Raw genomic sequence first — 22,941 nt, 5'->3', positions numbered from 1 at the left:
ACCCTAAGTGCCAGGTCCCTGTGTAAAGTGGCCACAGCGCCACTGCTGTTAGGTTCCTCAGTGGCAGGAAGGAGAGGGACAAACCAGAAGGTGTGGGACTCTAGAGGAGCCATGTGTGGGCCGGGCCAGGGGCCTCTCCCCCAGCAGCTCCCCCAGCCGTGCTACAGCATCATGTCCCACTTCCGGCTTCCCTGGTGACCCAGGGGACTGGCTGGGCAGTGTGGCTTGCTACTTATTGGACGGAGGCAGGGCCATGGCCAGCTTTTTCCTCATTAGCCAGGTATGGGTGGGCACTTCTGCTTAGCTGGGAGGCCACATATCAGGGCTGGGGGAGCTGCTTGTACTGTGGCTTCCCCAAGCCTGGGACACTGGGCTGTGGTGAAGTGGGCACACTGTCTGGGTTAAGGGTCACCAGGGGCAAGGTGGGCGTGGAAAGGCATCCTGCAAAGTTGATCCAAGCGGCAAATACTGCTGTCCCACTACACAGAGGGGCAGGTGACATTTCCTAAGGCGGCTGTGACAAGGTAGACCATGCCATAATTTCTCCTGAAGTATCATGTGGACAGCACTCCCTCTGCAAAGTGGGCTCTGCCTCCTCAGGCCGGGTGAACCTCTGGCAGAAGCCGGCACCATACTGTGTGGCCACAGGCATGGTCATAAGGCGGACCATGCCCTTCTGGCCCACCTGGTCTATTTACCCTCAGAACACAGCCCCCATGCAGTGAGGAAGCCCAGGCCACACAGAAAGACCCCAAATGGGACCTCTGTTTGTCCTTGTGGATGGGCCTTGTCAGCCAACAGATGTGCGAGACCTGGAATGAAAACTGCCCACCTGTGTCCATTAACGCTCCAGAAAAACACTTTTTTTTTTTTTTTCTTTGAGACGGGGTCTCAACGTGCAGCTCAATGGTTTTTAACTCATTACGTAGCCCAGGCCAGCTTCCAACTCGCAGCACTCTTCTTGCCTCAGCCTCCTGAGTGCGGGGATCTCAGGTGTGTGCCACCCACCCAGCCGTATCTGAAGGTAACAAGCTTCGGTGTGGATTGCATGCAGCAGTCACTGGTAACCAGAGTGGAGGCCACAGGGGCTCAGCTCAGCGACATGAAGCCAGTGGCCCAAAGGGCTCTGCTGATGGTGGCAGCCAGAGATGTCATCCCCACTCCACTGTCTGATCCTGTGCTATCTCCTCTGGCTTTTGGGATGGTTCTCACACAGGGGTGTCCCTGTCTCTTCCCAGTGCTCAATGGCCAAGGTGAAACCTCAGCCAGAGGTGGCCAGGACCTTGGCAAGGACAGGCACACGCAGAGACACGGTGGTGTTTATTACATGAGCAAACCCATCTACACGGGGGAAGAAGACAGCTCGGGCTGGGCTGCCGGGAGCCCCTGCGCAGGCCTGCGGGACCAGCCTTGTACCTCGCTTCATCTGCACAACTCGCCAGCAGGCACCTTGCTGCCAGGCTGCCCACAGTCCTGGCTGGGAGGCTCGGGGCCAGATGGACCATCTCCTCAGGGGCAGCAGCACCCGCTCCTGTCTGTTGGAGTGATATGGAAAGTCACAGGCAGTAGCAGCTGGTCCAACCTGGACTGTCCACCGCCGCTCAGGAACCCCAGGCACCCGCAGCTGGCTCTCCATGCCAGCAACCGCAGAGCCGGGCCTGGACGCAAGTTCTTGCAGCTTCCCGAGCAAGCCAGGCCAGCACCGGGAGCTTTCAACAGAATGCCCCCTAGTCAGTGGCAAGCGCCCACAGTCGTGTCCTGCCCCGCTGAGCCAGGGTCCAGGGTAGCCACCTGTGGCTGAGGGGGCAGTGACGTCTGGTTGGATCTAATGTGACCGGGCTTCTGGCTTGGGGCACAGCTCTTGTAAGGTGGAGGCCAGCCATGTCTGCTAATCAGGTGACCGGCAGCCCAAGCGGAGCAGGCACTGTCACTGTTGTCTCCATCGGGGCCAGTGGACCCTGCAGTGCCGCCAGCGCACACTGTCCGCCTGCCTCGCTCTCTGCCACTGCCAGGCTGCTTGCTCCCTCCAGGGTCCTAGGCCATAGTGGTGCATTCCACAGAAGATCAATATATTACTGTTTTGTTTTTACAATTAAGAGGGTCCACGCAGATCTGTACAGGTGGCGAGCTGGGCCTGGGATCACTGGCAAAATAGGGGAGAAGAGGTGATGAGGGCGCAGGGCATCCCCAGAAACCTGGCGCTGCCTCAGCACTGAGCCACCTGTGCTATTGTCCCACTGTCCTTTCAGTGGGGACTTGGGACAGAGTTCTGCAGGTCCTGGTGGCTCTTCAGGGGCTGGGCTGGTGCCTACGCAGCCCCATGTGACCAGCAGGACCAGTGGCATGCAACATGCAGGACCACAGCCCCAGTGTCCATGTGGCCAGGACAGGGATGTGTGAGATGCTGCAGACCTCCAGAGCTCCAAGCCTGACTTGCCCTCTGTCCCTCTGATCTATCCCCATTCCTCCAGACCCGCCCTGGGGTCGACCCTCACAGTACCTTATGCCAGCAGCCAGGCACGGGCAGCCCATCTTGTCCCTGGAGAGAGAAGAGATTTGAGTGGCAGGGATGGGATCTGCTCGCCTCCCTGCCCCCGCACCCCCACACCCCACCCATCTCCCCATGGGAGATGCAGCTGTGGAGCTGCCCCATGGGGCCTCCAGGTCTTCCTGTGCGTGCCCAACATGGACCGGCTAGGAGGGCCCACCCCTGGCCCTGGGGCTCTGTGGCCTCACAGTGGTGACTGTGCCTCTGGCCAGGCAGGAGAAGACCTCAGCAGGCAGTGCCTCTAACCCAGTCCCTACCCCTGGCTGGCTTGAACAGCAAGCAGGGTGGGCTCAGGGGCACGCTGGCCTGTAGTAGGGCTGTCAGGGCATGGCAGTGCCCTTTTGGTTTGGGGGCTGGGCACAGAATGCAATGACCTGGAGAGGACCAAGTGGGAAACACTCTACTCCACTCCAAAGCACAGGGGCAGGCGTAGACACCGGGCACATGGCCTCTGCCAGGCACTAACGGGAGGGTGGAGGGCAGAACGGACTGGCAGGCAGGGGCAGGCAGGGAGGGGACAGAGCCACGCATGGACACAGCCATGTAGGAGGGCCAGGGCACACACAGCACACAGCTGGCCATGCTGCCTACCGCAGGGCAGGGCCCACTGCCCCTCGCTGGGCTCTGGGAGCCAGGTGGCCCTTGCCGGCCTCCACTTCTGGTGTGATCCTGTTCAAAGACAGAGGCTGACCACCGGGGGGTGACAGTCTGGCTACCCTGTGCCCTGGCCGTGATTGCCTTCCTTGGTCCCTCTCTGTCCCCTGGGCCTTCTCACTATGGTGCTCTCCTACTGCATGGAGGTGGGGGATCCAGGCATGGAGGCCAGAGGACCAGTTGGGGTCACTGGCACTGGGTGGGCCCAATGTGTCCTACCAGGAGACCCTCTCCCTGGCCTTCTACGTGGGGTGGCCAGTGTCCTGTCTATGTTGAGCTCCTGCCTATGCAAACTGTGCCAGGCACTGGAATGGGCACTGGGAGGCAGGAGAGGAACCACTGGGGAAGGGGAGGGAAGAGCTAAGGTCAGGCAAAGGCTGCTTCAGGAGGCAGAGGAGCAAGGGAAAGAGGTCCGGGGGAGCAACGTGGCTCCAGAGAAGCCTGGCCCGAGCCCAGAGGGGTCATGGGCATGCACCCCTGGCTCTGACCTCTGCTGCTCGCCTGTGACTGTCATACTTGCCAGCTTCTGGGGTGCCCACCCCTCTGTACCTCTCACTTAGGATGGGGTCCCACTCATGCCAGGCCTGGCCCGAGCTGAGGAAGGGAGAGAAAGTGGCCCTGGCAGGCTCTCTGTCTCCAGAGAAGGGACTGTCCTGGAAGTGACCATGACATGGCTGTGGTGGCCCAACACACGCCCAGTGAGGGGCTGGTATGGCCTGTGGCACTTGCAGCTCAGCTTGGGCTGGGCCTGTCCAACTCTGACACATACCACAGGACATGGCTGGTCTAGGCCTGGTGGCCCCGGCTCTCCCTTCTGGCCCTTCATTCCTTTCCGGCCGGGGATGCCTCGCTCTCCCTGCAGGAGAATGGGGTGATGGGTGACCACGGTCCTGGACTTCCACAGTCCCCTGTAGCCCATGGCCTATGGCCGCCCCTCCATCCTGCTGCCTCCTCCCCCTCTCACCTTCTCCCCACGCTCGCTCTGGTCACCTTTCTCTCCCCGGGGTCCAGGGAAGCCCTGACAGAAAGACAGAGGTTAACCAGAGGACAAAGCTGAAGTCCACTGCTTGGCCCCTTTGCCTCTGCAGTTCCCAGCTGGCTGGCCATGGCTCCCTTTCTCCTGGGACCGTCAGGTTAGGCTGCCAGGTCTGTGGGTGCCAGCTCTGCCTTCTCTGCAGCTGGCCACTGTCCCTGTACGCGAGTCCCAGGGACACAGTCTATGTCACCATCTTTGCCAGATCGAGAAGGGGTAGCCTCTGATCATTAGCCTTAGCTGAGCTGTGTGGACAGTCATCTGTCCCTTGTCTGTCCAGCCAGCCAGCAGAATGAACCATCCGCTAGGAGCTGGGCTGCATCCCAGGTGCCAGGGACAGGAGTTCACCATGTTCCCTTACTTGCTGGTATCTCATGGTGGGTGGCTGAGGGCAGAGGACTGGGGAGGTGCAAAGCAGGGTGCAGGGCTCTCGAAGAAGCGCTGCTCTGTAAGAGTGGGGGGTCTCAGGAAGGCCCTGAGCAGTGTGTGATTGCTGCTTGCTCTGCAGAATGAGGGTCTGCACTTGCCAGGTGGAACAAGTGGCCATGCCCTTGAGATGCCACCTGGGGTGCTGGCCACGAAGGCAGCTGGGACTGTGAGCATGGCCCATGGAGCCTCTGTAGCTCCACCCCATGCCTTCTCCCTGGTGGTCCACTGAGGAAACCCTGCTTCACCCCTCTTCCCTCTCCAGGCTGGACACAGATGGAGCCTGCCCAGGAGGGCATCCAATTCCTGCAGCCTGGGGGCTGCACCATGTGGCCCTCCCCTGCCTGGTGGAGTGCAGTCTCTGCACAGCGAGGCGCTATCGTTCCTCTGGGGCTGGGCCCAGGGAGCCCCAGGGGTGGAGCTGCTGGCTTTGCTCCACCTCCAGTGATTCCCACTTGGGGACAGCAGAGAGCAGCAAGTTAAAGGCTGGATTGAGGGCTGGCAAGATAGCTCAGCTCAGTGGACTAAGTGCCTGCGTTGGCAAGTGCAGGGACCAGAGTTCGATCCTCCATCCTGCATCCCATGCCGGTCCCACCCCTGGGGCGTGCTGAGCTGGTGACCAAGTCTGGGCATGGTGGCACATGCCTGTAATCCCAGCACTTGCCAACGCAGGGGGAGGCTGAGGCAGGAGAACTGTTGTGAGTTCGAGACCAGCCTGGGCTGTAAAGTGAGCTCAAGGCCAGCCTGAACTGCATAACAAGACGCTATCTCAAAACAACAACAAAACAAAGGCTGAGTTGTGTTGGTGCAGTTGTGTCTTGGTACAAGTGTGAAGCGTCTGGACTTTTCAGTTATGAGTCACTTTAAACCATTTTATACTATGTTTTGATTATGCTGTTCTACCAATGCAGCATAATCAAAGCCCAATACAATCAACTCTGGGCCACTGCTTCTCCTTGTCCTCTTCCTGCAGTACTGCAGGCCCAGAGAAAGCCTCGGACCTCCCCAGGGTGCTGTGACAGGCTGGTCACGGGCCCCTCACACCCCTACTACTGTGCCTCATCTGTCCACCCCCCACCCAAGCACCACCCATTCACCCCTCCCTGGCCCACCCAGGTGCGGCCCATCCGCCCCTCACCCATTCATGCATTCCTCCATCCTTCCATCCATCCTGTCATCAACTGTCCAACATCCATCCATAATCTGCCCATCGTCCATCCACAAAGCACCGCTCTAGGCTGTGCGTGGCTTGCCACAGAGGACACAGGGAACCAGGCAGCAGTAGCCACTTGTGCTGGCCAGGTGACCATGTGAGCAGCACAGGGCAGAAAAATCGCGGGTGGGACCCAGTCACTTGCAGTGAACCACGGAGAACTTACATCGAGTCCTGGCTCCCCAGGTCTGCCCTGTGGAGAGGAGAGAGGTATGAGCACTGGGAAGGGGCGCTGGGAGCCAGCCCCATGCCTGGACCACGTGTGGCACAGGGAGGCTGGCTGCAGGCACCACAGAGCTACGGGGCTGCCCCTCCAGGGCTGGGGCACTGGGGGCTGTGGCTGCACAGGGCGTCCAGGGCAGGGGCTTACCTTCTCTCCTTTGGTTCCTGGCAACCCAATAAGGCCTGGCGGGCCAACAGGCCCCTGGGTGGCAAAGAAGCCAGTCAGAAAGAGTGACAGTTACAAGATGCCCTGCCTTTGGGGGCAGATGAGGCTCGGGACACTTACGGGCGGGCCTCTGGGGCCGCTCTCGCCTGACTCCCCCTTCTCTCCCTTCGCTCCGTCCAAGCCCTGTAGTGAAGGGCAGATGAGTCAGTGGGCAGGACAGAGAGCAGGGCCTGAGAGGCGTGCAGGCATGGGCCCGACGGGCTGGCTGCCTCCTCCAGGGAGTGTGACGGGGAGGGCGGGGCTCTGTGCCCCTCTTTCCCCATCTGCGGGCTCTCTGGAGTCTGCGAGAAGCACGACGGCTGCCACCAACCAGTTTTCTGAGCCCCGGCCTTGGGCCCAGCCCCGGACAGTAGTTGCCCCTGCTAGACCTGACCTGGGGCAGCCCCGGACAGAACAGCCTGCAGCAGCACGTCGCACTGGGCCACGTGCTCGCCTGCTCAGGTTGGGCTTCTGCTGCCTGGGTCCCCTCCCAGCCCCGGAGCTGGGGTCAGAGAGGAGCTCTCCTCCTCCAGGGTGAGTGAGGAGCAGGCGTAACAAGACCTGTCTGTGCCAGGCAAGATGGTGGAAAAAAAAAAGAAAAAATTAAGAACAGAGAGCCTGATGTTAGGGCGCACACCCCAAGCTGAGTGGTAAGATGTGTGTACAGGGAGAGCTGGAGCTGCTGGAAGGAGCAGGGTGGTGTGAGAGCAGGGGTGGGTGAGCCCAAGGGATGAGGGTGATGGGCTGAGCAGTAGTGAGTGGAACGCGGCACACAGCTTGAGGACAGCGGGGAGGTCACTGTCCAGGCCTGGGCATGTTGCAGCCCCAAGACTCAGCAGGTTCCAGTTTGGGGTCTACCACTCACCTTGGGACCCTGAATTCCCTGGAGGCCCTGGAGGAAGAGAGGTCAGATGTGGCAGCCGGGCGCAGGTTCGGGGCCAGGGCCCTGTCTTGCAGCGGCCTCACGGCTTCAGGCCACTCCCTGGCTCTGGCCCCTGTGAGGCCTCCTGTCCTCCCTGGGTTGGCTTCTCGCCCAGGCTCACCCCCCTCATGGGCCCCCAGCTGTTGAAAAGCCAAGCTGTTCTTACCATGGGTCCAGGGGGGCCTGGGGGTCCAGGGGGCCCTGCTTCTGCTATGATCTGGGCCTGGAAGGTCAGAGATGGGTTAGTCACCCCTGCCTACTGTCTCTTGCCTGCCCCCTCCCAAGAGTCACACTGGCAGACCACCCTGGGCTGGGCTTCTGCCACCCCCACTGCAGCCTGTGGAGGGACTTCTTCGGCCTTCCTTCGGTCCTCCACTGCCCTGCTGGGTCAGGCCAGGTGCTCCTCCGCTCCGGGCCTGGGCTGGGTGCTGGGGGAGCCCCAGGGCCCAGAACCCCTTACCGGGCTCTCCTGCAGGCTCTCAGATGCTGAGTCTCCCTTCTCTCCCTTGGGGCCGTCGGTGCCCTGCAGGATGAGTGGCCATGAGCCCTTTCCAGCCTTGCTAAAGTCACCCGTGGTGCTCGGTGACCTCCCCTTTGGTCCCTGCCTCTGCAGCCTCAATGTTCCGAATGCCACGATATGCCCTGGCTGGGGCAGAGGTGTGAGAGGGTGAGGCGAGGGACCTGGGCTCTGAAGCAGGGACCCAGGGCCAAGGCCCAGTGCTGCCTCCTGCTGACTGACCTGCAGGGTGGGTGGTGGCAGAGGTCAGAGGTACCCACTGCCACTCACCCTATCTGACCATGGTGACAGCAAGCTCACTGCACCCAGCCACACTTAGCCTTGTCTGTCTTCTCTCACGGGAGCAGGAGTTATTACTCCTATTCTACTTATTTTAATTTAGCATCTTGCTATGTAGCTCCGGTTGGCCTTGAACTCACCAATGTCCTGCCTCAGCTTCCTGAGTGCCGGGGTTACAGGCATACATACCATGCCCAGCTCATGACCATTTTAGCTTTGAGGAAACTGAAGCTAGAGGAGGTGAGGTCATTGTCTAAGGTCCCCAGGGTCAGGAAGCGATGAAGCACATGCAAACCTGGGCAGCTCAGGCGGGAGTGCAGCCCAACCACGAGGCTACCTTGCTGCCACCAGGCAGGTGCTGGATGTCCCCTTGCAGCTGTGCCTGTCCTTCCCTGAGCTTTGTCTGCTGTCCCTGCAGCCCCCACCAGCCATGCTGGGATGCATACACACTCATAGTGGGACCCCCAGCTTAGCAAGTGGGCAGGCCCAGCCCGGCACCTACCGGAAGACCTGATAAGCCCATCTCGCCTGCTTCCCCTTTGGGTCCTGCCGGCCCAGGCTCTCCTGCGTCTCCTTTTGGTCCTTTGGGGCCCTGAAGGCCACAAGATCACAGAATCAGTGGGGCTCAGGGACACCCCTTCCCATTTGCCCTGCACTGGACAGACCAGGCCAGACTCCCACTTCCTGCTGGGGGCCCCTACTTCTAGCCCAGCAGCCCTGAGCCTTGCCTGAAAGCAATGGGGGAGCTGCTATTGAGAAGTGGGGATCCCCATGCTACCTCCCTGTGACTTGGGAGCAGCCTGAGGCAGGGAGGGAGTGGCTTGTGTGCCTGGGCAGCCCCTTTAGGGCACACATGGGCTGAACTCCATGCTCTGGTACCTGGGCTTGGAGTCACAGCTGTCCTCCATTCAACGGGTCTTGGCCAAAGTGTGCCACCCAGTAGGGCCCGGCAGTAGACACACTCACAGGCATCAAGTGACACGGAGGATATGCGCACATCTACGTGGGACACACACACACACACATACACACACACACACACACACACACACACACACACACACCCCACGCCCCGCACCAGCATCACCAAGGAGGTTGGACGTCCACAGACCTTCTCCCCATCGATTCCTGGGGCACCGGGCAGGCCGAGCTCACCCTGCAGGGGAAGGGGGCAACAGCGAAAGGACACATAGCTTCCTCACCCTAAGACAGGGCAGCGGGCTGGACAAGGGCCTTTGCTGGCTGGGTGAGAGGCTTCCAGCAAGGCGTCCGGTGCCACCACCTTGTTTGCTGGGCTTTAAGGGGCAGCTGCATACGAGGCTGTCACCTCCAGGTTGTTAGGTCACAGTTCTAGAAGCTGAGGCTTGAGCCCAGAACCCAGGGACAGTGAGGCCGGGTCCAGACCCTGCCTGACTTCGAAGTCCAGGGCTTTTTTCTAGACACCTGGGAGGGTGCAGGGAACAGGCATAGCATAGCGTCAGTGATGCACTAGCCCATCCAGGTTCAGCCAGCCAGCCTGGGAGGAGACTTAGGGCTGGGCAGTGGGCAGGCACCAGGGGCTTGCAAAGGGTACTTGCTTTGGCTAGAAGGGGGCCCCAGAACTCAGGCTGGAAGCAGGAGGGAGTCAGGGGCTGGAGGAGCTGGCAGAGGGGACAGGCAGGAGGACACCGGGTCCCAGGGACCGTGTAGCTGCACTTGTACTGACCTTGGCTCCGGGGCTCCCTGGAGGCCCTGGGGCTCCCTGCGGCCCTGGAGGACCCTGTGTGCAGAGTCAAATGTCAGTGGTTGGCAGAACCCTCTCCATCTGGGCTGCAGCCCTGTGCATGCAGCTGAGCCCCAAGCCTGGCCCTGCCTAGCAGGCTGGAAGAGGCCAGCGAGGTGACGGCCGGCAGTGACTAAGCTCTTGGGCCCTCTGGGGCCGCAGCCCACAGTCCTCAGTCCAAACGTGCTCCTGCTCAAGGCTCTGTGGTGGCTCCTTATCAGTGCTCAAAGCGAGTGTGACCCCAACTGGCACCAGGGCCAGCAGCGATCTCCCTGCACAGCAGCCTGTCCATGTCCTGTCTCGTCTGCCTGCCTCGTGAGTTCTGACTGGTTTTGTCCCTGCCGCCTCGGTCGCACAGGCAAGCGATGGGGTCTTGGGGCCCACAAGGTCGGGCCCGTGCCCAGGCACTGGTCCTGACTCACCATGGCTTAGCAGCTTCTAAAGGACTTGGCCATCAAGCTCTGGTCCTCGCCCCCAACCACCTCTCCCAGCCTGCCCTCCTGCTGACCTCTCAGATGTCCAGGTCTTACTTCATTCTATTCTTCCTGCTATCTCTAGGTCTGGGCCCCGCACCCACCTCTCTGGTGGGCTCCCTGACACTCCTGAGCTGCTCTCCTCCCGTCTCTGCTTTCTTCCCCTACTCAAGGCTGCCTGCTGCCATCACATTGAGGCAGTCAGGCAGCCAGCATCCTACGACCAGCTTCCCTGCAACTCACAGGGCTTTTCTCACCCATCCTGGCCACCCGGGCTACCCCATACACATGCACGCCCTGAGCCATGTCACGTCCATCACATTGCGCAGGCCTGCCTGGCCCCATGACCATCTACCTGTGTTTCCTCAAGCCTGGTGAGGCACAGCTGCAACTAACTGAAGCTGGGCTCAGGGACCAACACCCACCTCCTGCCCACCCAGCTCCTTTCCCTGGTGCCCATGAGCAGCTGGCGCCCAGCCTGTCTCTGTGGTGGGTCCCAGTTTGCCAGTCCCTGGGCAAGGCTCAGAGGGCACATGTGTCCCCGGGTTCCTGGGACAGGCTTTGTCCTCTTGTCCCTAGTGGTCCCCAGCAGGGCTTGGAGACACTGCTGGTTCTGGCCTCAGGAAATACTCTGCCTTTGGGGACCTCAGGGCCCCACCCTACACTGCACAAGGGTCCCCACAGCACTGATTATGGTTTCAGGCACCAAGGAGACAGAGGTCTGCATGCTGTGCTGCCCCATCCCAGGAAGACAGCCAGGTTAATTCTCTCAGAGCCTTGATCTCAAGGGGCATCCCGGGCCCCATGAGCACTACCTGCAGGGCATCCAGGATCCTGCCGTCATAGTCGATCACCACCGTGTCTCCCTGCTCACCCTTGAGGCCTGGGGCACCCTGGGAGAGAGAAGAAGCCACTCGGGAAGACGTGCTAGTGTGTGGAGTGGTGGCTGTCCCTGTCTCTGCCAGCAAGGCTCCTCCCAAGGGACTCTGATGGCTGGCCCTGCCCTCCCAACCTCTGCAGCAGGCTGCACTTGTGTGCACCAAGACCCCTGTGTGTTCTTGTGTATGCACACATGTACACGTGCACATGCTGCACACTCCATGTCACCCCTGCCCAAGAATTCAGACATTCTTGGACACCTGAACCTCACACCCCACAAAAGGTGTGGCCAGGGCCAAACCCTCATGGGGGGACAGCCAGGGTTAGGCTGCTTCCCACGTGGCTCTGACCCACGCCACACGCATGGAGCTCTCCAGCTCTGCACAAGCCCCACACCCTGGGCTGACCCAGTGCCCAGCCAGCGGAGCCAAGCCAGCACTTGGGCACCAGGGAACATGGTCACGCTGGTGACACAGCTGAGGGTGGGACCCTGCTGTCCACATAAGGCCGGGTCCTTCAGGCTGATCACAAGAGATGGAGCAACAGGGGCTGGGGGAGCTCTGTGTGGGGAGGAGACGCAGGGCCCCTTCCCTGTGACCAGGTGAAGGCCTGCCTGTGACTGCAGAGAGGAGGTCAGGGAGGCCTGCAGCCACCAGGGCTCCCAGGAGCTCAGTGATGAGGGGTCTCACCCTTACTCTGGCACGTCCACATGTGAACACTGGGTCACACGCGATGGTGTGAAATACAAAAGGACGGATAGGAACAGTTTCTAAGAAGATGCTCAAAGCTCCTTGCCCCTCCCAGTGCCACGGCTGGCTCAGCAGAAGGAGGCTGCTTACCCGGGGCCCTGTGGCTCCCTCGGTGCCTGGAGGCCCAGGATCCCCCTGTGGAGAAGCACAGTTGCAGCTAGGCCTGAGGGACCCTGCAATAGCCCTTAGCCCCACTCCCCGAAAGGGCCAGGCCCTGTGTGCTGGCCTCAAGGGAGGGAGGCTCTACTGGGGCGGGGCTCAGAGCTGGCACTGGCCAGCTCAGGCTGCAGCCTCTTTGGACTCTGGGCCCAGGTGCCCACGCTGGGCTGGTGAGAGGTGGAACCCTAGCCCCGCCCTACTGGCTGTGGGCCTTCTACACCACAGCAGAGCCTGCTAAGGTTACCTTTGGTCCTGGGGCGCCATCCACGCCGTCCTGCCCTCGGGGCCCCACACTGCCTGGCTCGCCCTGCAATGAAACAGTGCTGCAAGCAGGGACCAGCAGTGACAGAGGCTGGGCTGGGGCTGCCCAGGTGGCGGCTGAGAGGGTGCACTAAGGTCATGGCTGCCCCTCCTGGAGCCGCTCTGCAGGTGGCTGGCCAGGACTGGGCGACTTGCAAGGGGCTGGGAGCAGCCGGGGGGCTGAGATGGGCCCTGAGTACCTGGGTGAGCTGTACTGCCCACTCCCCAAGACAAGAGAAGGCTAGGACAGGCACTGGGCAGGTGGCCACTGTGGGGCACACAGGCAGGGCTCCTGGGCAAGGGTCGCACACTTACCTGGGGCCCTGGGGGTCCAGGGAGCCCAGGCTGGCTGGGTGTCCCGTCCTCCCCCTGAAGAGAGAACGGCTGAGACTGTGGCTGTCAGGCCTGGACAGGCTGGCCAGACCCACTAGTTCCCTCCAGGACTGGACATTCAGCCTCTAGGGTGGGGCAGGGGCCAGGTCCTCCTTGTCCCGCCTCCCCCAGCCAGAGTGAGCCCCACAGGCGTTTGCAGAAACAGCTTGGGCAGGTGAGGGAGAGAGCACACATCATTCCTGCACCCACACACGTTTGTTTCTGCATGTGTATTTCTACATTTCCTCAGGTCATCGGGTGCTGCTGGGCTGGCCCACACTTAGGGACCACTGTCCTGGCCCGGAAGTGTGATGAGGAAGGGAAAGAAGCATGTGACAAATGGAGGGGATTCTGCTGCTGCTGCTGAGGCTCAGGTGGGCAGCCCAGCTAGCACGGGCTGGGGAGAGGAGCCTGCCTGCCAGTGGTTCGAAGCTCTGCAGGGCCCTCACCTTCTTTCCGGGAGTGCCGGGCTCACCCTGAAGGAGGACAGGAGAGGGCGAGGGGGTCAGAGCCACAGCAGTGTTCTGTGCCCGACCTTTCTCTTCTGGTGCGGGCAGAACCCACAGCCCAGGGCCGGGGAGATGGCTCAGTAGAATAAGCACTTGCCTGGCAAGTGCAAGGGCCTGAATTCAATCCCCGGTTCCACCAAAAAAAAAAAAAAAAAAGAACCCACAGCTCAGTCAGCACCAGCCTGGACCCCAGCGGGTGGCAGAGTCCACAGCCTTGTCCACTCTGTGACTCAAGAAGAGCTCTGCTCTTAAAAGTGGATAGGAGACTCCTGTGGCTCAGAGGGCCATGTGGCCGTGGCCAAGAGAAGGCCCCAACGCCAGGGCTGGAGGTGCATCCTCTGCTGTCCCTCCATGGCCCAGGGTCTTGAACCCCCTGGCCCTCTGTCCAGCCGTGCTCCCCAAGGAGGGAAGGCAGGAGAGCATGGACGCCCGAGGAGGCTTCAGTGCCACATGGCTAAACGTGTGAGCACATGAAAAGCTGCCTGGATGTTAACAGCTCCGTGCTTATAAGTGCCCAAGGCTGGAAGCACCGAGGTGTCCTCCAGTGGGTCAGCGGGGAAAGGAATGGTGTCGTGGTTGGTGTCTGGATGCCCAAAGCCTCATGCACTTGCGGGGCGGCTTCTAAAGCCTTTGGGTGAGTCCTGGTCCAGTGCTGGGATTACGGGTGTGAGGGCTGCGCCCACCCCAGGGCGGGAGCCTGCAAGCAATATGGGGGTCGGGGGAAGGAGGCTTGTTCTCAAGCTCCCGGATTTTGTCTTGCTGCTTTTGCTGTTTTCCACCGCCAAGAACTCCTGTCCTCTTCCATGCGCCACTCTGTCTGGGAGCCAGCCAAGTATGGACTGAAATCTCCATTAACTATGAGCTAAATAAAACTTTTCTCCCCTAGTTTTGGGCATCAGATATTTTTTCGCAGCAACGAGAGAAAAGTCTAAGTACAAATGGGTACTTAAACAACGGAGTAATATTCAGCCCTGAAAAGAAATGATCAAACGAAGAACAGACAGGGCAGGACTCCAGACACATACTGCAACGCCAGCGACGCCAACATGGACAGGCAACATGCAGTGTGATCCCACTGTGGCACCTGGGCAGGAGAAGCCACAGGGCAGCGGGATAAGAGGATGCCACGGACGGTGGTGGCACGAGGCACTCAACCAGCATCCTGTTGGGTGCAGCAGTGGGGATGCGTGTTACCGCACACTGGAGAGCCCACACCACACTGCCCTCGCACCAGTCATGGGCCTTGGGCTGCGCTGACACGTTGGGGGGCCCCTTGACTGCACCCCACACGTGCCCCTGGGGGGGATGCTGGGAGTGGCCACGCGTGGAGGGCATGCCGGAAATCCCTACCCTACTCAACAGCTGCTCCAGAAAGCCCATCAAACCCACACAGCTAATATACTTTCTACAATTCAACCCTCACCACCTCATGTGAGGTTAACAAAGGAAAGGTTTGTAGCTCTCCTGATTCACAGGCGGGTAAACTGAGGCCTGGAGATACAGTCATCAGCCTGTGGCTGCAGAATTGGTCCTCCCAGCCCCAGGGCCACAGCAGGTCAGACAGGAGCACTCACCTGGGGCCCTGGGGGTCCCTTGGGGCCCTGGAACAAGAGAAGAAAGGGTGTCAAATACCAAGCTAGAAGCTGCGACTTGGCCTATCACCTTCCTTTCCATAAAGGGCGACATCCAGAGGAGAGGCGGGCCAGGTGGGAGCGGCCCTGCGCTGCCCAATGCTGGACTGACTGTGAGCGCTTCACACAGCTGTTGTTCGGGGCTCAAGCAGTGAGCTGCAGACCACAGACCCCCCCCCCCCCGCCCCCCGGATGCTAGACACCGACTACCAGCTGGGCGTCCCGCCCACCACGCGCTTGCTGAGGGCGGGGAGGCAGGCGTGCGCACGCGCGGACCGTGTGGGACAAGGCGGCTGGTCTGGGGTACTGACCACCTCGCCGAGCTGTCCAGGCTCTCCCTTGGGACCCTAGGAGACAGGAGAGAGCTGCGCTGCGGAAGCCCCACCTCCTGCCGTCGCCTTCCTCAGCCCGCCCGCCCGGGCAGGCAGGGCCATCTCCCCAGTCCACAGACAGAGGGGGAAGTGGATGAGTGGCTGGGTGGAGTGCTGGTCAGGGAAGGGGAGGCCTGGCTGCCGGGGCCTGGGGAGACCACTGCTAACGAGTAAGCTGCTGAGGGGAGAGGAGTAGGCTTGGCGTGTCTGACCTTCAGGGCGAGTCTCGGTGAGCCCTGGGCGAGAGAGACTGGGCTAAGGTCAGGGTTGGCCCCAGGGTGGAGCTCTGTCTGCAGGCAGTTTCGGAGGGAGGAGAGAGGCTGGATAACACCTGGCAGGGGCTGGGCTGGACTGGGAAAGGAGCTTGGGAGGAGAGCCCTGCTTGGGGTCAGGGACCAGCTTGGGGTTAGGTCCAAGATCTGGGCAAGCTAAGGGTCTGGGTTAGGGTTAGGTTTTGGGGTTGGGTGGGGCTTGGGTTGGGTCTGGAGTCTGAGTCTGATTGGACTAGGGCTGCGGGTCTGGACTCTTTCATGTTGTGTTTGTGCTGAGGCTGGGTGGGGGTTGGTGCTGAGACCAGTCAGGGGTCTGGGTGAACTGAGCACCGGTCCAAGGTGCTTCTGGCCAGTGCCTTCTCTTACCGTCAGGCCTTGAGGTCCCCTGGGGCCATCTTTTCCCGTGTCTCCAGGAGGGCCCCGTGCCCCAGGGGGTCCAGGGGGCCCTGGAGGCCCTGCAGCTCCATCTTGGCCTTGTTCTCCCTGACAAAGATGGGGTCTAGTGTGAGCCCAAGGGTCCCAGCTCGTGGGGAGGGGCTTCCAAACATGGGCTAGCCCTGTGCCTTCCTGTCCTGGGCCCTTGAGGCAGGCTCCATGGCACAGGCTGCCCTGCTGCCGTGTGGAGAAATGGGTCTTACTCCGTGGTCTGTGTGGCCAACTAGAACCCCTCCTACCTCGAGCACCTGTGCTTCGCTGGCACCTGAAGCCCAGAGAGGGTGCCCAGGTAGGAGGTGGCACAAACTCATGTGAGAAAAAGCACCTGCGTCCTTTCTTCTGGGAAGGAGCCCAAGTGCCTCGGCAGACCTTCACGGCCCGTCCATTCCTGCCTGTTAAAGGTGGTGGAAGTGCTACTTTGGGAGTTATGTCAGGGAGTGGAAGCCTGTGTTTCCATGAAAACCTGTATGGAATGCTCCCAACAGCGTCATTTGCAATAGTTCCAAAACTGGCAACAAGCCCACTGTCCTGCCCTCCTGGAGGTGCAGCTTGAGGAGCTGCAGTGTGTCTGTGTCACAGGACGACTCAGCCGTCAGTGGAAAGGGACAAGCATCGACACATGCCACAAAGTGGGTGCATCTCGGGGGAACCATGCTGAGTGAAAAAGGCCGGCCTGACAAGGTTGGACACGGGAGGCCCACATTTATGTGACATCTTGGAACAGCAGAATAGTTCAGAGGGAGATGAGGGGTTGCTGGTATTCAGTCGGAAAGAGGGAGCTGCCCACAGCTAAGCAAGGACAGCAGACGGAATCCTGGGCAGCGCCACCCAACTCTGCAGGGGAGAGAACACTGCACGGAACAAAATCCACACTGAGCATGCACACAGACGAACGTGTATGGCTGGGGAGGTCCGGGTCAGGCTGGTGGGCTGTGCCAGCGACAGCCTCCTGGGCGTGGGACTGTTCTGTCTCCACACGGGCTGTCAGGAGAACAGCCTGATGACAGGCTCAAGGGCACATGGAATGCTATTTATCTAAAATGCATGTGAGTCTACAAGTACCTCAAAATGAAAAGCTAAAAAAGAAGGCAGTGCCGTGCCACACATGCTCCTGCAGTGACCCCAAGTCTCAGCTCTTGGAGCCAGTGTCAGCATCGGGTTGGGCCCCAGCACCAGAGCCCTTTACCAAGGCCCTGCCAGAAAGGGGCAAAGCCCGCAGTGTGCCCGGCACTGGGCGTGGTAAGGGCACACCTGGTCATGTGGCCTGGAGCTCCCAACCCTGTCATCACCAGAAAGGGAGGAGACTCCTTGCCCAGGGCAGCAAGACCTCGGAGAGCAGCTGCCCACCTCTGCAGTGTGCTGGCTGGCGCCCCTGCGGCCGCACTGTGCAGAGGAGGCTGGAGTGAGAGGGCAGTCGCCTCGGACTACAGAGCTAGGGGCCGAGCCCCTCTGACCAGCAAGGCAACTCGTTTCTTTTAGCCTTTTTTTGTGTTTGTTAATTTTTTTGGCTTTTGGGTCTTGCTAATTTACCTGGGCTGGCCTCAAACTTGCTATTCTCCTGCCCTGGTCTCTTGAGTAGCTTGGATTACAGGCATGTGCCATGGTGCTGGGCTGTGCTGGATACTTTTCTCCATCCACGGCCCTGCTGCTCCTTTGATGGGTCGGAGGCCCTACCCAGGGAGCCATGGGTCTGGACGCTGCTCGTTGAGGCGTCCGAGCAGGTCGGAGAGGAGCTGTCCTCAGTCCCTCGAGCTGGCCCCGTCCTTCAGGACTGGCATGGCTGAGGCCCAGCCCCGGAAACGTGCAGTGAGGCGGGGCGGGGGGAACACAGCAAACCAGCAGGCCTGGGCCTCGAGCGGCCAGTCTACCTTGAGGACACGGGGGCTGTACCCACGACGGTCTCCGCTTATAAAGCCTGGGCTGAGCCGTGGGAAGACCATCTAGGCAGCAAGCGGGTGGTGTGGTCAGAGCAGCAGCAGGGCTTCCAAGAGCCACCTGGCTATTTCTGGGGCAATAGAGGGAGCTCGTCCGGCTCAGAGAGGGTGGCTTGATGGCTGGGAGCAGCCTGCCTGCACCAGAGGTGGCTTTTGTGCTGGCTCCTGCACCACAGGACCCTTGCGGGTCCCCATGGAGTTGGGGCCTCTCTCCCTACCCCTGGACTCCCCTGACTGCCAGTGCCCACCCCCTGCCTCTGGGAATGCTGCTCTTGGGAGAACCTGGCACTGGGAAGACCCAGGTGCTGCCCAGTTGAGCTGCTGTGACTGCGACCACGTGAGGGCCCATCCTTGGCCTCCAGGACCTGGCACCTCTGCCGCATCCACAGGGGACCAGATCTGGTCTGGGAACCTCAGAAGATACTATAATGGACAACTGTCCTTTTAAGGCCCTAAACTTATTGGGGGAGGGGTCACAAATGACCAGAACACAGGGACGAAGGGAAGACCCCATGAAGAAGACAGCTGCTTGTCCACAGCCTCGGAACCCTTTATGGGTGGGCGCTTCTGGCTGGAAGGCCAGCTCCACACAGCCAGCAGCTAGCAAGCTGCAAGGACGACATCAGGGGAGCTCACCTGTGCTTGGCTTGGCCTCTTCCTACCCCCGGCCCCCATCACATCTGCTCTGGGACCAGAACAGCTGTCTTCCATGCACACAGCCAGGCTGGGATCTGGGGCCACTGCCCCAGCTGGCCTCTGGGCCACACTCCTCCTGCTGCCTGTCTATGCCCTGCCAGGTGGTACCCCGCTCCCGGCCTAGCTCCTCCAGGACAGCAGAGGTGAACGCGGGTCACTCACAGACATAGCCGGTGTGCACCACAGCCTGGACCTCCTCTAGAAGTGGACTCCCTGCCTTCAGCTTCTGCAGCTGCCCTGGCTGGCCCCTGCTGTAAATGGGGACCCTTGTCCTGGGCTACCATAGCAACCCTTTGCCAAAATGTCCTTCAGGGTGCCTGCCTTAGGGTCACCAGAGGGGACGCTGATCTGTCCCCATGCTGGGTGTTGACTTTTAGGGCTGCAGTGAATCTTCAAGGCCCTGGGGGGAGTAGTGGCCAGCACCTTGCCTCCCTCAGGTGAAAGTGACTTGGGCAGGCTCTAGTGGCCATGCTGTGCCTTGCAGTCAGACCAGCTGTCCTCAGGGCGGCCTGTCCAGGACCAGCTCTACTGCCCGGTAACGGCAAGCACAGGGAGCTAAACATCAGCCTGATCCTTGCTGTCTGTGTGGGACAGTGGCCTTGGCCCGACCAGGGTACCTGGAGTGCCACGCAGGGGTTCCAGGTGGGGAGGAAGGGTGGCCTCACTCGCCCCTTCCTGGGATGAGCTATGGGGAGCTGGGGCCCAGAGGACACCCTAGAGGCCCACAGTAGAATGACACAGAACAGACCAGGATGACTGGTGCGGGTGGCGGTGTGCCATGCTTACCCAAGGGCCAAAGTCTCCTGGTGCACCCTAGGAACCAAAACAGGAAACAGATCACCTGGAGATTCCCGCGTATTTCCTACCGTGCTTTTGTGCTGTGTTCCATGCCTCATGGTTTGCCTCAATTCTAACAAAAGCCACAGGCAGGCCCTGTATTTATCTCCATTCCTAATGAGGAGACTGAAGCACAGAGTAGCCAAGTAATGGCCTGAGGTCGTACAGCTAGAGATCTGGAGCTTGAAACTGGGTATTTTTTAAATCAATGGCCAAGAGGGCCCAGACATGGTAGAGCGGAGACAGCTGCCGCCGCCATGTCCTCTCAGAATCCCTGGGCCTCACACAGGGAGGATGATGACAGTCAACTGCATTAAGCAGCGCAGGGTGGGATCAGTGAGCTGGGTGGTAGCAGGTGCCACAACACTCAAAGCTGTGCTCTGGCTGTGTGTGTGACTGGCTGCCATCAGCCAGAGCCACCAGGAAGGCAGCGGTGCTGGGCACCACGGTGCCAGCCCCTCCTGACCAGCACAGGTCAGCTCTGGGAGGTTGGGTTTTACTTTATAGGCAGGGAGGCTGAGGGCCACAGAACCAAGCAACCTGCCGGAAGCCACACAGCGGTGGAGCTGGACGGCAATGTGAAGGCTCTGCAGGCACGCCGCCTTGCCCCATCCCACTTCCCACTTCTTCCCACCTGAGGGTGGCCAGAACCTCACAGGGGTAGGGCCGAGGCTATTCCCCAATTCTGAGTTGAGGTCAGGGGATGTGGCCAGTGCCCACCTTCCCTGGAGGCCCTTCGGCCCCACCCTACTAGGTGTCTGCTCCGATCCTCCTCCTGATGTCCCTGTCAGGGACAGGGGACACAAGCCTGCTCTGTTCCCTTCCAGGGCACTTGGCAGGCCCAGCCCTTCAGGGTGCTGTGTTTGACTTTCAGTGCCAAAGGCCAGGGATCTTTCTCAAGGTGCTCGAAGATGGCACTGGGCCCCACGCTTTTTGACGGGCACCCTCCCCGAAGAGCACTTGGGTGACAGCCATGCCTCAAGCTCCAAGCTCTGCTCGGACCCTCTCTCACTGGAAACTGGTCAACTGGAGAAGCGTGGGCCTCTGAAGTTGTTATACCCTGGAGCCGGATTTCAGACTCAACTCTCAGCCAGTTCTCTTGCCAAGTGTGTGAGTCCTACCAGCATTGAAGGAGGTAGGGATTACTGGTCCCACTTTATAGGGGTAGACCTGAGGCTCTAGGAGGGGCTCTGAGCTGCCCCAGGTCACACTCTGGAACTGGCACCTGCAGCAGCCTCCCGAGTCCGGATTGCTTCCGTCATACTTACCTTTTCCCCTTTGGGGCCTGGAAGTCCCTGGAAAAGGAAGGTGGAGAAAGAAGAGGTGTGAATGCGGAGGGGTATGTGGGTTCCTCTCCCGATGGCCCTAAGCTTCTTGGGGTAGATGGACCTGTGACGTCTGGCAGAGCCTCGGGGAGGCTGAGTGGAAAATCCACACACAAGCCTGTTCCCCTTCACGAGCACCGCCCCTGCTGGTCTCATGGAAGTGCCCCGTTTCCTGCAGCCTCAGCATGAGGGAGGCAAGGGTCTGGAGGCCGCCCACGAGGGATGCAGGCCCTGCCCTCCTCCAGGGAGCAAGGCTCCTCACACTCGGTGCACACCGTCTGTGACAGAGGTGAGGAGGTGGCCACCCCGGGAAGCTCCCTGCAGTCTCCAAGGTTGGGTCTCGAAGCACACGCTCCTCAGTGAGGCTGCCTTCCACTAAGTGCCCGCCGCCCAGCAGTCCAGGCCTCTGTCCTGCCACAGCAGACCCTCTCCAAGGTCTATTTTTAGTGCCTGTGTGCCCTCGGCATCTTGCTCCTCTGCTGAGGAGGCCGTGGGTCCCAGGCTCTTGCAGCAGGTGTTGAGAGGGTCTCAGTCCAGCGCCGCCCTGGAGCTGGAGGACGCCCGCCGCAGGGATCTTGCACTAAGCAGGCAGGCACCACTGCCCGTGCTGTCTGCATGTCTCCGGGACTGCAGGGGGAGGGCTGGACACACACGTGTCAAAACCAGAAGCCCGAGGAGCAGGAGCTGATGAGGCCTCCCCGAGGAAGCAGTCACTAGGTGACGATCGAGTGACTCATTTTCTTCCTGAATTCTCTAAACTGCTAATCGCAGCACAGTAACACCCCGAACCTGTAACCTTAAACTTAACCCTAATCAAACTCTAAACTCACCCTAACTCCAAACCTAATCCCAAATCCAACCCTAACTGTTGCAGTTTGGGCCTAAAATATTCCCCAGTCTTACCTATTCACAGATGGGGATTTGGAAGGCGATGAGATTGCAGGGAGCTACACTATGTTCGCCAGGGGCGAGCCCTCCTGAGAATCATCCCACAGCTAATCTGTCGTTAGGAGGTGGGGCCTGGCAACCCGCCTGTGCAAGGGGGCAGGGCCTGGTGGGCTCCCCAGCAGGCTCCCCGCTGCCCTCTGCCCCCAGGAGGGAGGTAAGCTCCCTGAAGCACGAGTGCGGTGCTGCTTCAGCCCTGGTGTCACCAACCGTGGACAGCACTCTATGAAAGCCGTAACTGACAACCACCTCTCCGCCTTTAAACTGTGGTGCCAGGCATTTTGTTCCAGTGACCTAAAAGAGACTAATATAATATAATAAAATATAGAATATACTATAGCAACAGGCTGGATACTAATATTAGTCTCTTCAGTATATAAACTCCAAACCTAAACCCTAACCCGAAAGCATGACACTGATTTAACCCTAACCTAATCCTAAATCCAATCCTACTGCCTAGCCCTGATCCTAAGCCCTAACCATAACCCCCAACCCTAACCCTCTAACCCACTGTCTTTTCTCTGGGGAGTTCTGTGGTCTCCCAAGGCACAGGGCCAGCCTGTTCTGGGAACACATGGGCATCCTCGCCATCACTTACGGGTTTGCCGTCCAGACCCAGCGGCCCCTGGAAAATGAGAGAGCAAAGGTTACAATGGGAGTGACATGGCTTCTGTGTCTTATGGCCCCAGGGCATTATTCAGTGGCAACAAGACAAAGCATGCCCTGAGCCCGGAGACCTGGGACATCCCATGTGGCCTGTGAGGGCCTGCTGCCCAGAACCCCTCCTCTGACAACAGAGCCCAGCTTGTCTCTAAAGATGCCCACTGCCGGGGTGGGGCTGCTGGGGTGGGCACAGGCCCATGTCCCCTCGGTCCAGGTCATCATAGCCTGGGCTCAAGCCAAGCTGTGCGTGCTGTGTCTGGGCTTTCAGTGGTGATCTACAGGGGAAGAGGGCTTTTTTCTCCCAGTGCAGCTGAGCCTGGAGCTGAGGGACTACCTCACGGCTTGAGAAAGAGCCAGCAGAGCGGATAGCAAAGCAAGAGACAGAGAGACAGGACTGAGGCCCGGCGCTGTGGCTGGCCCTGCTGTCGCCCCTAAGCCAGCCTGACAGGGTTTCCCACTCATAACGGTCCTGAGGCTCTGAGCACCGGCAGGCTGTGGCTGTGGCCAGACGACAGCACAGGTTCTGAGGGCGCTGGGGCCGCAGAGGGCCAGCAACCACCGCACACCTCCCAGGGCCGCATGCGGGCACCGGTCCTGCTCCCTGCCTGGT

The 22,941-nt window shown here is 60.3% G+C and overlaps 1 protein-coding gene across 1 annotated transcript in view; it reads right to left on the bottom strand.

The window, feature by feature from the left end:
* Positions 1–1,311: 1,311 nt before the first annotated feature.
* Col23a1 (collagen type XXIII alpha 1 chain) overlaps positions 1,312–22,941 on the bottom strand; it is a gene marked incomplete at its 5' end in the record, with an annotated part of 260,362 nt that continues 238,732 nt past the window's right edge. The window contains 24 exons of the mRNA XM_004629433.2: positions 1,312–2,143; positions 2,501–2,539; positions 3,972–4,058; positions 4,167–4,220; positions 6,041–6,067; positions 6,245–6,298; positions 6,383–6,445; positions 7,167–7,193; positions 7,390–7,446; positions 7,684–7,746; positions 8,522–8,611; positions 9,131–9,175; positions 9,725–9,778; positions 11,070–11,147; positions 11,973–12,017; positions 12,286–12,348; positions 12,657–12,710; positions 13,163–13,189; positions 14,797–14,823; positions 15,165–15,200; positions 15,863–15,979; positions 19,348–19,374; positions 20,667–20,693; positions 22,267–22,293. Coding sequence (XP_004629490.2) covers positions 2,141–2,143; positions 2,501–2,539; positions 3,972–4,058; positions 4,167–4,220; positions 6,041–6,067; positions 6,245–6,298; positions 6,383–6,445; positions 7,167–7,193; positions 7,390–7,446; positions 7,684–7,746; positions 8,522–8,611; positions 9,131–9,175; positions 9,725–9,778; positions 11,070–11,147; positions 11,973–12,017; positions 12,286–12,348; positions 12,657–12,710; positions 13,163–13,189; positions 14,797–14,823; positions 15,165–15,200; positions 15,863–15,979; positions 19,348–19,374; positions 20,667–20,693; positions 22,267–22,293 — 1,191 coding nt within the window. The remainder of the gene's footprint in view (positions 2,144–2,500; positions 2,540–3,971; positions 4,059–4,166; positions 4,221–6,040; positions 6,068–6,244; positions 6,299–6,382; positions 6,446–7,166; positions 7,194–7,389; positions 7,447–7,683; positions 7,747–8,521; positions 8,612–9,130; positions 9,176–9,724; positions 9,779–11,069; positions 11,148–11,972; positions 12,018–12,285; positions 12,349–12,656; positions 12,711–13,162; positions 13,190–14,796; positions 14,824–15,164; positions 15,201–15,862; positions 15,980–19,347; positions 19,375–20,666; positions 20,694–22,266; positions 22,294–22,941) is intronic.

Source organism: Octodon degus, unplaced genomic scaffold (genome assembly GCF_000260255.1).
Source record: "Octodon degus isolate 3935 unplaced genomic scaffold, OctDeg1.0 scaffold00029, whole genome shotgun sequence".
Lineage (NCBI taxonomy): Eukaryota > Metazoa > Chordata > Mammalia > Rodentia > Octodontidae > Octodon > Octodon degus.
This window is presented reverse-complemented; position numbering and strand designations above follow the sequence as displayed.